This window comes from Bacillus rossius, chromosome 1, assembly GCF_032445375.1.
Source record: "Bacillus rossius redtenbacheri isolate Brsri chromosome 1, Brsri_v3, whole genome shotgun sequence".
In the NCBI taxonomy this organism is placed as follows: Eukaryota; Metazoa; Arthropoda; class Insecta; order Phasmatodea; family Bacillidae; genus Bacillus; species Bacillus rossius.
Window position 1 is genome coordinate 88189591 of NC_086330.1, and position 15385 is coordinate 88204975.

At 37.0% G+C, this 15385-nt stretch overlaps 1 protein-coding gene across 10 annotated transcripts in view; it reads right to left on the reverse strand.

Moving 5' to 3' along the window:
• LOC134539288 (ras-specific guanine nucleotide-releasing factor RalGPS2-like) overlaps positions 1 to 15331 on the reverse strand; it is a 59020-nt gene extending 43689 nt beyond the window's left edge. For 2 of the 10 annotated variants that reach the window (XM_063381237.1, XM_063381198.1), the window contains exons 1-4: positions 14964 to 15331; positions 11648 to 11748; positions 5367 to 5539; positions 2766 to 3006 (exon numbers count right to left, since the gene is read on the reverse strand). In XM_063381237.1, coding sequence (XP_063237307.1) covers positions 2766 to 3006; positions 5367 to 5539; positions 11648 to 11722 — 489 coding nt within the window. In that variant the 5' untranslated portion in view covers positions 11723 to 11748; positions 14964 to 15331. Of the gene's footprint in view, positions 1 to 2765; positions 3007 to 5366; positions 5540 to 11647; positions 11764 to 14641 lie in introns of all 10 variants that reach the window. The other 8 variants (XM_063381245.1, XM_063381207.1, XM_063381224.1 and 5 more) reach the window with 6 other exon arrangements.
• Positions 15332 to 15385: the final 54 nt, after the last annotated feature.

Genomic DNA, 15385 nt, shown 5'->3' on the forward strand with positions numbered 1-15385 from the left:
ATCGAATATGAATTGCTTATCATTCGTATTTATATTCAAAAATTTGTATATTCGCACAGGCCTATAAATATGCAAACAGAATTACAAACTTGTCTTTTGGAAAAATGGGTGCTCACATGCACTCGTGCTAGTCCATGCTGGCCGCTAATGCTGGAGACGAACTCATATACCAATTTAAAACCCTAGGCTGTAGTTTACAAGTTTGCAGACATAATAACAGACATACGTCAAATCATCGAAAACGCGTGATAGATACATGTTCGAGCCCTGTATCCAAACAGCTACAAAAAGCTATTTGACTACAGTCAAACCTCATTATTACAAACCTGAACGGACCATTATTTTAGTAAAATGTTTGCATAAAAATCACACTTAGTAAATCATCGACAAAAAAATTTATTACCTTTTGATTCTTATAATTACAACCATAAAGAATATTATATACACTGTATTATATAAACCGTTGTAGCCAACCAATACTTAACTTAAATTCCCAAATCCTTAACCTTAATGCTACGTAATCTACCTTCTTCTGCAACATAGATCCAGGAAATGGTAAATTTGCTGCATGTATTTCTTCATGTTTTGGACCTCGCATTCTTCTTATAGCTGATAACCCAAAAGAACTAGCAAAAGCAGATTCAATCTTTTCACGATTTTTTTTTATGATAAAACCTCTAGCAATTACAAATTTTTTTTCTTCATTGTCAACTTCTTTGATAATTTTAGTTTTAACTTGCAATGTAATATCATAACATTTACGTTTTGCAGTCATTTACAACACAACACACACTCAATATTCAGGTTATGGCAAACATGCGAACAAAGGAAAATACCTGAACTTATTACCATAGATTATCTAAACTTCTTCATATGTGCTCTTCCAACTAATAATACCTATGTATAAATATGGCATAGAGTACCTTCTTTTTAGTTTCAGTTTACAAAATGGTGTCTTTACTAGTTTAGTTACTAACATTGCCATTAGTTACACTTTTCATCTTGTTTTTGCGCTGTAGTATACATACAGCTTTGGATAAACGTTTGTATACTTGATGGTTATGAAAACGTGATTATTTATTTTAAACTTCAGCCATGAAATTTGTATTAACCAATTACTTATTCATGTAAACAGTAACTTGAGGTATCTATACAACTTTGTATTTTATATTAACTGGGTTTCATATCAAAAAGTACTGAATAACATAGAAGCATACCGTATTCACTCGCGTAATGTCCGCCCTCGCATAATGTCCGCACCCTTTATTTATATATCCTTAAAAGAAAAAATTAAAAATTCGCATAATGTCCGCACCAGTCGTCTACGGCGGGCAACACAACTTTGGCCACCCCTAAAGGACGCAGGCAGTACGAATGGAAAGTTGACGGCTCTGTAAACAAAGCTGTGACCTTGAGCTGTCCTTTCTCTCCTGTTCTGAAAGGGTGGGGAAATTCGTTGAACTGAACAAAGCACGGTCAAAGGCCCCGCCCGCGTATAAGCCCCTCCTTGTTTTGTAAACATTTTTGAGAAAAATTTAAAAACGTGTTTTTCTGGGTTTATCTGAGGGCAGTGCAGCTTGGCATGCATCAAACAACAAGCCATGTATTGTGAGCGGCGGGAGGTGATTTTGTAAGTGTCTGTTAACTGTAGGACCGTCGTGAGGCATGCCAGACGTAAGCAGTTAGTCCTATCTCAAACGACATAAAGATAAAGAAGGCTGGTCTCGCGCGCTGCCGCTGTGTTTATGTGTAGTGTTGTCGGAGAAGACGAGGGGAAGTGAAGGAGGAAGGGAAGTGGGTCAAGGATTCTAACACTCCTTTGTCTGGTTGGCTGGATAGCTGGCAGGAGGGAGGTTAAGCCACGCCTCTGCCTCTCTCCCCTCCTGTCAAAGCGCTGCCTCTGCCTCTCTCCCCCCCAGTCATAGCACTGCCTCTCCCCCCTGCGGAGTCGTTGCCTCTCTTTTCCTCTTGCTGCGTCGCTGCCTCCCCCGCCATTCCTCATTAGAACAAAGACGCACGACTTGAATAGAACACTAAATATTGTATTTTTGTATTTTTCCTCACATAATGTCCGCACCCCATTTTTTTGGCCAAAAATGTGGTCAAATTACTGCGGACATTACGCGAGTGATTGCGGTACTTAATTTTCTGGGATTGTGAAAGTACTTTGCATAATCAGGAATTTCATACTAAGCAGATCCATATTAATGAGATCTGACTGGACAAGGATGTGGAATACAACTCCACAGACCGTTCCCTGCATCTTTCTCCTAAAACATTTTAGTAGTTCTTTCTTACACATCACAAAAATTATTTTTGTCAGGTGATACTTTTCATTTTCAAATTTGATGGAAAAGTTTTAAAAAATAAAAGTAAACTGAACTCTGATATTGTGGACTGAGCCTTGTCAGTGCATATCAGTTTATATTTTTTGTTAAATATCACAGTTCAATTTCTTACAAACAGGACAAGAAAAACTGAAACAGTACGATCCATTACTTATTTAAAAAATAAACTTTATAAAATTAGGTATCACAATCAAGTATTTTACATGCCCTAATTCGATACTAACTCAAAAAAATTCTGTAACACTTGAAATATGAGCAAACAGGCAAATCTGAACTTGCAGAAGTCCAATACAAATTTACAAAGACTAAAAAATCAAATTTACATATTTGTAAAAATAAAACAACTGTAAGCTCTATAAATGAGAGTGTCGTCTTAGGAACGAGAACACCGCACTCATACTACTGCTGACGACTCACGTGGTTGAAGCGACGCGTGAAGGCGACCACGTTGGGCGCCACGGCCAGCTTGTTGCGCTTGTTCCAGCCACAGCTGGCCAGCTCATCAGGCAGGATCGCACGAAACACAAGCAGATCCAGCAGCGTCAGCTGGCTGGCGTAGTCCTCCGGGGACACGCGCAGAGGGTCCAGGCCCACAGGGGCGGGGCCCCGGGGAGACACCCCGCTCGGCAGGCTGTGCGACTTGCTCTGCAGCCCGGCCCTGCGCACACATTTCCTGCTGCTGTGTCTCGCACAGTGTTACACAGGTGGGCACAAATCTGAGATGTTTCGCTGAATCACATTATGCAACTAGTACAGACTCAGCTCAAGCCCAGTCCTGGTATAATGCTTCAACTGTCATAAACATGAATACACTACAAGGGCACACTGTCTAATATTTGTCATTTGGTGCACTAAAGATGGACAACAGCAGTGGTAAAGCCTCACATTCCAATGATATATAATTTTAGAATTATATTTTTCAAGTGTTAGCTAAAACTATACACTAATTTAAGCATGTGACTTCCGCCAGCAGTGGAGAGTTTCTTTGCTTATCACTAGGGGCAGGATTACATGGTGAATTGTGATAAAACCAATAAAAAAATACACAACTTGTCAATCCACCATATAACACTGAAATTGAAGTTAATATGCCACAAAGCACTAAAAAGCAATTAAAATCATGAACATATTCAGCATTTTTAATCAAAACCTACTACCAGTGACAAATATCAGATATATAATCTTTTAAATATTTAATTCAATGAAAGTAATTTAATGAAGTTTGTACCACAACTTATATAGAAATGATTGGAAAAAGTTTACTTATTTTTTTCTTACAAATGCTATTAATTACTCTTTTTTACATGACAGTAGTACATTTCTCAAACACAGAAATACTTTACAGAGTGCATCTGTATCAGTCAAAATGACACTGTTTTGAAGAAATTAGCATGGAACATTTAAGTGTTACATTTGTCCAGTAATATGCTATCTTTTTTTATAAACAGATTTCATAAAAAATATAAAATATAACACCGAAATCTCTAGTTTCCAAAACCAAATTGGCATGAAAATAAAAACAATTAAATTTTGTCTCTATGACATCACTGTTCATTTTCACCCCAGCGTATGCCTGCCATCTTGTACTCCAGCCTTGGCTGAGTGTGTGTAGGTACATGCTGTGCTAGAGATCGAATTCACTAATTTTATCAACAGAACTAGCGACGTGTACCCACTATGCAGGTTTACAGGCAGAACAGTCTCACACTGCTCATTTACATGAAGGGTGCAAAATAACCTTTCTTAGCACTAGACCTACGATAAACCTTTATACTTAAGGTAACTATTAAACCCTGTGGTAATTAGTTATACAGTGAATCAATTAGTGAGTGAGTGTATTTTTGATCTCATAGTTAATTTACGGGTATAATTAAACCTGGTCTGTATTGTTAAAACTATCACACACCAATATTCTATACTAGATTATATTAATCACCAAAAAAAGTTGAAAATCTCAGAAAACTGTATTTTAACCTATATCCAAATTAAAGAATATTCGGTGTGAAAGTTAAACAATAAAACTTTCTAAATGTGACTAGAGCTTAAAATAAACCCCTTCACAACATTTTAGCTCCCTGGACATATTAGATCTGGAAATAAGGTGAAATGTGTTTTGGTATTCATAGTAAATAAAAAAACTGCATTAATATAATTCACATCTTCATTCAAAAGCTTAAAGAAAATTTTTTAATTTTTTCTCTATCTCACCATTCTTGTTTCAAATGAAGGCCATATGTCACTTTATATTCTATGAAAGTTAAAGACATTCTGATTATGTGATTTCAAGATGTGCAACAATATAGAAAAAAAAACAGTAACGGGAGACAATTTAAAAATAAAAAGCCTTTGAAGTTTATCAAAAATTGGTGAAAGGAGATAGAAATTCAAATCACACATCATTTTACTTATCCCTTCAAGGTCTACATAATGACAAATAAGTGTAATTTGAAGATGCTAAGAAGAATACATGATTGGGAACATTTGGTATAAAATGGCTATTTAATGTGGTAGAAAAATGCTAAAAAATATAATTTAAAAATCAAATCAAATTTTCAAAAACCTTTGATGTACACCCTAAATGATACATCCTATTTTATGATTGCATGTAATTCACAACTGATAAATCAATTTTATACATTACAACTGAAACAAAGAATGAAACAATAAGGAAAAAGATAAATTAGATACTTCTCACAAACACGCCATTCACACCATAAATTAGTTTTGTCGTTCGTGACAGTCTCTCTTCATTACGTTCCTTCTATCCACATCCACCCAGCTGTAACGCACCATACAGGGATGTTACTACTACATCCTGCAATTACAGGCCATCAATATTGCTGACATCACAGTCGTCAGCTTCAGGATGGTATGTACCGTCTCTGATAACGTGATAAGTAAGCTCCATCCTCAGGCAGATGGAACACTACAGCCATAAATCTCAAGCCAATCACTACTACACGTGTAACACCATCATGTCTCGTCTTCTGGCCACAGCAAGCTCCTAGAGACACCCACCCCTGGCTGTCACGGTTCTGTCCGAAAGGCTGTACGGACAGCTTCCTCTGCAGGTTTCCCGAGGACGGCACGGACTTCTCCACGCCGTGGCTGAGCAGTGGGCAGCCGTTGCCGCTGAACAGAACGGCACTCGCATCCACTTCGCTGCCGGGAGACTTGTCCTGCCTGGAGTCCTGCCAGCAGCAACACGGTACGTCACCCACAAGGCACCCGACTGAGACCATTGCTCCGCACACAACTGTTTCTCGCACAGCACTGGTGATGGTGCCAGAGAATCCATGCGAGCAGATTCACAGCACAGCATAGGACATTAAACATTAGGGGCGGGGTGTACCGATTCAGATGTGCATTCACTGCAATGGGTTGACACAGAGAGAGATAATGAGTTTCTGAAGCTCAGGCTGATAAATACCATTCAGAGCTTTAATTCCAGTGCCAATAATGTTTGTTAGAAGTTGGAGTACTCAAAAACAAAATTTTATATTCACATATTGTTCTTAGAAATATTTTAGTGAAATTTAATAAAAAAAAATTTTATAGTTTCCAAAAATAGTATTTTTACGTGCTCTGGCAATTTGCATGTGTTTGACAGTGAAAATAATTGGCTGCATTGATGTATGTAAACTATCTTTTCTGAATTTTGGTAATGGATTTAATGTTATTGATTCATTCCTATTAAAAATTATGCTAATTTTGTAGAACCCTTGGTTTTCTTCCATAAATCATTTTAGATCTGTTAAGGCTTAAGTTACAAGTTTTTCAATCAACAAGCAACGAGCTCACAGTAAGCTGGCAATACCTTGGATCACAAACATCTTTGAACATTACTTTCACATATAGCTATGCCAATACGAATCGGCAGAAGACGATTTTGCCGATATTTAGTTGCATTGGTGTTTTTGCCAATTCATAATACGCTTGTTGATTTTCGGCAGATATTACTGAAAAATGAATGTCTTATCATAACCTAAAAATCCACGAGTACCCTTATCACTTTTTGTACAACTACATAATTTGAACTCGCCTCATTTCTTAGCTACGTGTGTCAGCCATACATATAAAACTTAAATATCTTGGGTTTTAAAAATTTTCTTGAATCTAATACATTGTAAATAAATACATTACCATCACTGAAAAGTTAGCAAGAACAAAAACCAGGGTGTCTACCAAATCTAGTAAATGAAATTCCCTGATTTTTCCATGTTTTCCAGGTCTAAAACTGAATTATTCCAGGTTTTCTTTAACACAATTACGACATCCCACGAAACTGAAAAATCTGCATAACAATACATTGACGGGTTTCAAAGTATTTCAACTTACTTAAATTAGTAAAAAAATTACCTTCTTCCAGACGTGGCCAAAGTGACTCAATTGATGGCAAATAAAACATGCTGCTACAAATATTTCACACAATTACTTTTACAAAAAACATTAGTAAAAGGAAGCTCCCGTCAATTTCGCAGTGACTCAACTTTTGCGTCTATTGAACTTGCTTCAGAACGAGCCAAATCCAACACTCGAGCCTTCTTAAACTGCAATGCATTGATCTCCTCTTCAACTCTTCTTTTTTCTGCCTTCTTCTTGTCTGCAGCTTCCTTTTCTTTTTGTTTTGTTTGTAGGGCTTCCTTACGCCTACAACTAGCATTTCTTACATACTGTAACATGGACTTGTTGATATCAACATGCTCTACACCTCCAGAACGTTGAACAAAGTCGTACACTTGTCTTTGTGCAATCAGTGTTTCTTCCTGCAAGTTTTCAGTCAGCAGATTAGAATTCACTGAAAATCCTCTTTCCAATGATGCATTTCCATGGAAAGTACCAACATCATCCTCGCAAACTTTAGAAGGCCTGTTTTAGCAGCTACTGTATGTGCCTTAAGAATGAGCATCCACAGTGCTTCAGAATCTTGCGAGGAACATACCAACTGATATGATCACTCAATGTTATCAGCTTCTTGTCCTGATAGCCACCTGTTTCGAAGACAACATTATAAACTATACTTCACACGCTGTTTCCTCACACCCGAATTTAAAGCCACAGACGGACATAAGCAGGAAATTCCCTTGGTATGTTTGTACTTCAGGGGGATTTTGTCTTGAAGTTTTTTTACCATAACCTTTGGACAAGTCCTAACATCATTTTTCAGTAACCGGACAGACTTTTCTGGTACTTTCTCTTTCTTGATGGCATGGCGTACTGCATAACCCAACTTGATATTGTTAGCAGTCAATAGATTTTCCTGGTTATCTACATCCAATCGAGATACATTGCGTTTGTCCCTAAAGCTCTTCAGTACCTCTGGTTTCACAAACTTTCCTGCCAAAGTTAATAAAATGTCTACCAGTCAATCATAGAGAAAAAGTGTCATGGGTGCTTCACTTTGGAACATTGTAAGAAACAATTCCAGCTCTGATGCTAAAGAGTGAAAGAATGTCAATTTTACTTCTAGAAGACTATCTTCAAGAGCACTTTTCACTACATTGAAAGAGACAGATGAAATAGAAACTTCACTAACAAATTTCATTGGGTGGGGTAACGTTTTCATGGCAAGCTCAGCAACTGCAGTATTTTCTAACCATCTGATTACACAACATTTCTTGGGAAAAAGCTCTGATCCCTTTATTCTAATGTAATCTGCCCTCCATGCAGGTACATGCTTAAACAAAAAGTAACTGTGCCTCAAAAAACTAACAATGTCCCATTGTGTAGCAGAAATTCCAGTTTTGAAAGCACCATGGACTGTATGAAGCCCATAGCTACCAATTTCTAGCAATTATGGCGAATCTTCACCAAAAGTGTCTGTGATACGTATTTTCAAAGCTAACAAAAATGCCCAGTTTACGATGGGAGCATCCATAGATACTTAAAATTAAATGCACCTGTCCGTATAATCCGAACATGGGAAGCATATGCCACAGCACGTACGTCAGCAGGATAATAGACCAGCTTGAACCAGTTTGTATCACGTGATTTGACGCCACTTCCGAATCCGAAAATGGGCGTGGGAACTGTTCATTATTTGCCATTCAAAAATAAAAATGGGAGGGGATACACTTGAAGCTACGTAAATGCAACCTGATCAATTAACAAAAAAAATTGCCAACTACAACCTACTAAACAAACATTCCCTGATTTTTTAAAAAATTCCCTGATTTTCCCCTGATTATTCCCTGATTACAATATTCCCTGATTTTTCCAGGTTTTCCAGGGTCAGTAGACACCCTGAAAAACTTATTTATTTAGAGCATTTCTACCAATACAAACAGAAATTACCACCTGTTGAACTGCAAAGAAATTGTCATAAAATATAGTAATGGAGATATTTTTTCATTAAATTAAGTCCAGGTTTCAAAATTGGATTTAAAAAATAATGCAATAATATAGAGCATCACATAACGTAAATTATTTTTACTGTTTTACGTGCAAAGCAACCACATGAAACACATTTCGGTATGAATGTTTGGTACCCTGAATTTCCCCAGCAAATCGCATTAAGATGGTATTGGAATGTTCTTTGTTTTGGAAACATGTACAAATTCTGGCAATCTTACAATTTTAAATAATTTTTTTAAACTTTGTATTTCATGAATAAATATATTTCATTGTTAGTTAGCTATTTTTTATTTATTTTATTTTATATAAATATGTTTTAGATAATAAAATTTTCCATCCTCCATTAGTAAATTCATAGCTTTGTTTTAATCAAAGTCTCTTTTAGACCTTTTAACTTACGGGGTGCCCTTGCGCATTTTACTTGCCCGAAACAGTATGGCGGATGGCTGTTTTACTCGAGGGGGCAAGATGCTCTTAGGTCACTCAGGTCATACCCTTGATGCTACTCTTCTTGAGGAAGACTTGCATTTTGGTGCGGTCGTCTACATCTGTGTTGTTCGTAATGTTCAGTGTATTGTGATTTTTAGGTCAATGAATTACTTATTTATCATGTTACAATTGACAATGATGATCATATATTTAAATATCTTTATATTTTGAATAAGTTGTTAATGTGTATTTATTTAATTACTACAAGACATGTGGACAGTATATTCATATTGATGATTTTATGTTAAAACACATACAAATAATTTGTGACATGAGTAGTTCACCTTCAGACCAATTTTTATTCACAATTGTATTTTTTTAAGACATCTACTTTTGTGCCATGTAAAAAAAACCTCAACTCGTTATCTTCACCAATATGAGCATTACTAACTCTTTTTGACCTCAGGTCAACTTGCTTCCAACTCTTTCAACACCCAAGGAGCACGAGACAAGCTGAAAAAAGAGTTAAAAAAGAGAGGTTATTTACTGTTTATAAACTAAAAACAGAGAAATTTTGTTTTGTGACTAGACTAAACACAATTTTGCAGTTCTGAATATCAGTTTTATAGAAGTTAATGCAAATAAATAATTTCTGTACAACAGAAACTATGTCTTTCTGCTGCAAAGAATGTGTGTGTACCTGCTACAAGTGTTCCATCCTAAAGACTTTTCAGCACAAGTGTAATTTTTTATGACAAAAGAAATTTCATTGAAAAATTAAGAACTTTTTCTTTTTAAAAATCTAGGAATTCTGAAATCAGTGTGCTAGTTTAGTTAATTGTTTTCTATAATGAGCCAATGTATGGCTATGTAAATTGAGTAGAACTGTTTATTGTAAAATGTTTAATGACAGCGAACTTTAGGCAAGCTCTCACTTATTTTTATATCTATATTACTGCTGGTTTAAAAAAAGAAATCCTATTGAGTTTATCATAGGTTATCTTTCTTTTTAGTTAATTTTTGTTTATGCAAACTAAATACGTGTGCATTTGCAATGCATGCCTTTCTTAGAATGAGATGTTTTGGGTAATTTAGTGAAGTTTTAAAAATATTTTAACCAAAGTGTTTTCTCCCGTATCGATTCGGAATCAGTGACTCTGCAATAGGTAGTTGTATCTGGATATCTGCAAAAATTTGTGATTGGGTATAGGCTAGCTCTGTTTCACACAGTTACGAACTTGGCTAAACTAAAATATGACTTGGCAACATGTAGCTATGCACTGTATTTTCCAGCACTTTCACTTCAAGATTTCCTTGGCATGCCTTCACTAAGGGTCATAGTCCACTTCTAGCACACTACTCACAATTACAACTGACAGTAATGGATACACATGCAACTAACACAACAATAACAAATCACAAGCCAGTGTTAGTACCTACCAAGAGTATTTTACTTGGTTTGTATTATAATTGTCAAATAAAATCACATTGCATCACAAGGTTAGGTGTGTGTGAGTGTGTGTGTGTGAGAGAGTGTGAGAGTGTGTGTGAGAGTGTGTGTGAGAGTGTGAGAGAGAGTGTGAGAGAGAGTGAGAGAGAGTGAGAGAGAGTGAGAGAGTGAGAGAGTGAGAGAGAGTGAGAGAGAGTGAGAGAGAGTGAGAGAGAGTGAGAGAGAGTGTGAGAGAGAGTGAGAGAGTGAGAGTGTGAGAGTGAGTGAGTGTGTGTCTGAGAGAGTGTGTGAGTGTGAGAGTGAGAGAGAGTGTGAGAGTGTGAGAGTGTGTGAGTGTGAGAGAGTAAGAGAGAGAGTGTGTGAGTGTGAGTGTGTGAGTGTGTGAGAGTGTGTAAGTGTGTGAGAGTGTGTAAGTGTGTAAGTGGGTGAGTGTGCGAGTGTGCGAGTGTGCGAGTGTGCGTGAGTGTGCACGAGTGTGCGCGAGTGTGCGTGAGTGTGCGCGAGTGTGCGCGAGTGTGCGCGAGTGTGCACAAGTGTGCGCGAGTGTGCGCGAGTGTGCGCGAGTGTGCACGAGTGTGCGCGAGTGTGCGCGAGTGTGCACGAGTGTGCGCGAGTGTGCGCGAGTGTGCGCGAGTGTGTGCGAGAGCGAGCGTGCGCGCGCGCGCGCGCGTGCATGTGTGTGTGTGTGTGAGAGAGTCCACTAGACTGCCGGAAAGGGAATCTAATGCCCGACTGAGAAATCCACAATACATTTAAATAAAACTCTTATTGTTTAGCTACAATAATACTGCCATGAGTCTTGTAATAATTGTTAATTTTCACAGACCTTGTATCTACTAAAAATCTGTATTGCCAAAGTTCCATTACCTTTTATGAACGTAATTCAAGTAACTCTGATCATTCATTATTTGCTGGATGTTGATTAACGAACTGTTAGTGGTCGCTCCAATACTGTGTAGCCTGCAGAGGCAGAAGGGACTAGCTCTCAATATTAGCGCCGGGTGAACATCGGACGAGAGAGCACACTTAACTACACACGTCATGGGTAATGATGGAAGCATCTCACCTCCGAGATGCGAAGCGCTGACAGGCTCTCGCTCGAGACGTCACGCGGCATTTCTGAGTACCTCATCTTGGCCATCGGTGCTATCGCCGCCACTTCGTTCCCTGCAACAAGCCCACCTGCCATCTGTACAACTCGCTGCAGCCAGTAGACATATTGAGGATTTTAAAAATTCTTCCACCAAACTCAATGCTAGCATAGCCACCTTCTACAGAATAAAATAAGTGATTATTAATATATGTAGATACACACACACTGTTTACAAGATGTCTAGCATCAAAAAAAAATGTAGAATGTATGAGATAACAAGAATTATGGGTGAAATAATGGCTCTTAACACAAAAAAGAAAAGGGGACATTTCAAACAACCCACAGCTGTGCAACCCAGCATCGGACTGAAATTCTGATTCGTAAGAAATACTGCCACATTATTCAACTGTCTCCACATTGGCTGTGCAGATGTAGTGCAATACGTTCTCTGTGTCTTCACAACTGCTGAAAAAATTTAAAAAGTTACTTTTTCAAAATGACATTTCCCTAGCTTCTTATAACCAACTAAAGCAAATTTTGCAAATAGCCCATCTACCTGTAATTACAACTTTGCTGTGCAACTTGATTCAAGTGCGCGCACACAACACACACTGACTTAGCAATTGAATAAACTTTTCATGCATGTTTACTGTATGCAACAAAGATAGCTTCATCTACATTGTTCACATTTTAACACTAAGTTGCTATTTAGGAATGCTTGTAACCGTATCATATGGGTGAGACTGACACTAGAGTAGCACCTAGATAAGCAAGAAATTCAAATTTGTGCACTCACAACTGTAACTTAAGGTTGAGTTTCTGCACACTTGTTCCTTAACAAAAATGTTTGTCCATGCATTCTCTGCCAACAATTAAATTTATGCCAAGGAAGCATACTGTATTCCTCGATACCGGGAACCACACTGTCTTAACCCTTTGAGGCACACGGAAATATATTAAAAATAAATTAGAATCTATTGTGTAACTTTTTAAGGAAAAATTAAAGCATCCAATGTTGCTTGTTCTTGTTAGGATCACCAGATAGCAGCACAAGGCTTACTCACGCGAGGTATTTCGGCAATAACACTGGAACATTGCAAATATTAACATATTTATAAAGTGGTATCATGGAAATTGGGATGGGAATTACAAATCATGGAAGTCGGCCGAGAAAAATTGTGTATGAATATCTGCAGGCTTACATTGAAGGAGTAAATGATAGTTATTGACCTTTGCCATGCATTTTCTCAGGCACAGAAGTAGCTCGTTACTTAAAGGTGTGTGTGTGTATTCTTCCCTCCCTTTTCAAAATTTAGCTTAGGTAGTTGCTGTGAATATGGCAGGTTTAAAAAAACAAGATAATTGGTTGGGAGATTGTGTAGGGCTAATGTTTAAAGTATCTGATAAATAATAAAATGAAAAAATTAATAACAGCGTTATTGGATCATGTTATAAAAAAAAGATAAATCAGTTTAAGCTGTGAGAGAAATGAGCTGGAAATAAGTAATGTGTTAAGTGCAAGTTAAGTGATACATAATCATTTGATACATGATTATAATAGTTGGTGTAGTGAATTGGATGTTATCACTAATTTGTTATTATAAGGGGTAGTTAAGTGTTGATGAGGTCAGGGGGAAAAAATTACCATACTAAAAAATAATGCCAAATAAAGTAAATGAATTTAGAATGATGTCAAAACATGAAGTTATAATTATAAACATGATGAAACATTATACATAGTAATGATAACAGGGAAAATTTGTAGGCAGGACAGTAATGTGATAGTATATTTTATTGTTTCATTAACAAAGGTAAATTTCTATTAGAACAAGTGAACAAAGTAACAGTTAAATATTTGAGAGAATACATTGTAATTTGGCAGTGGTATGGTTGCACTTACATATTTCATTCCTGCAAATTTGTATGGGGCACCGAAGAAGAAATGGAGGTTTTGGGGGGATAACAGTGATTAAAAATGTAATTTCTTAAGAACATTTGAAAGTGCATATCAAAACACATTCTAATGGTTGGGATTCTAGTATGCTTTGAGATATAAAAACAAATTTACTGGAGAGTAAATTATTATTGACCTATGTCCTCACTGCATCTTAAGACATTTGGGGTCATCTATGTATATCTTAGTTATAAAATTGTGTGTTAATAAAGAGCATAAACAATTTATTATATTTAACAAAGTTAACAAGTTTCATCACACAATAACTAGAATGGATTGTGTTTTAATTTACTATATGATACTCTTATGAAGTTATGTTATAGTATCCTAGTGCTATACTTTGCAATACCAAAAATGTAGCTTCCTTAAGAAATGTATTTTGTGAAAAACCCAAATTTTTAATGTTCCCTGCTAATAATAACCTCATTTTCCCATGCATTTCCCATTAAAATGTAGTGGTAGTAATGGAGGCATAAACACATTTATGGTATCATCATTATTATGATATTGCATACAATATAAATTCCATCTTAAAAATGTAGGAAGGAATGGCTAAAGATAATGTTGCTGATAGGTTTAATGAAAATGCAGATAACTGAAAAGGCTGTATTGTGCAACAAAATAAAAGGCCTAGGTTCAGTAGCGGATCCAGAGGGGGGGCTAAGGGGCTCAAGCCCCCTCCAAAAGCATCTGGGTCCACTATTGTTTTAGTGTTTGCCTTGATAAAGCCCCTCCCAAACCAAAATCCTGGATCCGCCACTGCCTAGGTCATTATTAAAATGAAAGAAATACACCATCATTGACATAGTGTGACATCAATGGCACAGGTAATTCCTAACCTAGACTATGCACAGAAGCATCCTAAGCAGAATTTGGGCATTTTAGACTCCTGGCAAACATTCAATAATCAAGATCAGCAGGCCAAAAAAAAATACAATGAAATAAATTTTAAAAAATCCCATGCAAGTACACAACTATGTTCATAATAGGCTAACATCAAAGATGCAGCCTACCTTCTTTCAATTTGAATACAAATTGAAGCCAGCTACAAGAACATGGATCTTTGAACATAATTAATCAGACTGAGTTTTTCTTCTTTCAAGGGGCAACACCTTGTTCCCCGTGAGTAATCTATTGAAATCAATACAAACTACATCGCGTTGACGCTGGCGGCCAAAAACGAAACAACGCCCAGAAACAAACATGTTCCAACATCTGCGTGGTTATATCAGATTAACTTTAACTAAATAACTATTAAAACGAAAACTAACGCGCGGCAGTCTGTATGAGTTGAGTAACTCCGGATTTGGCCATTTCAAACGGCATATCACTCACCTACCCCTACCAAATCGCAAAGACCCGCGGTCTCATCGTCAACAAGCAGCTTTCTCTGCCCTCAGTCGAAATGTTTACGATTTCCTACAGCCTCGTCTCGCTCGCCGCACAAATACAAGTGGAGCGCAATTTGACACCGCCAAACGGAAGGAAGTGGTTAACACCTACAACAAACTAGTTTATTTAACACAAAAGCTTTCCCACGCGATATACCGTTTCGTATTACGAAATTTACTAACTCGTTCTTTCCGTAAGCTAAGGAAACAAAGCCAAAGCTATATACATTCCAAAGTAAAAAATAAAAAAATTCGAAATAAACCAGCAGGTGCATCACATACAACCCAATCCATTTTTGCAACCCATTTTTATTTGCAGCCAACACAACAGAAATAAAAAACTTAATATTTTCCCATAATCGATAT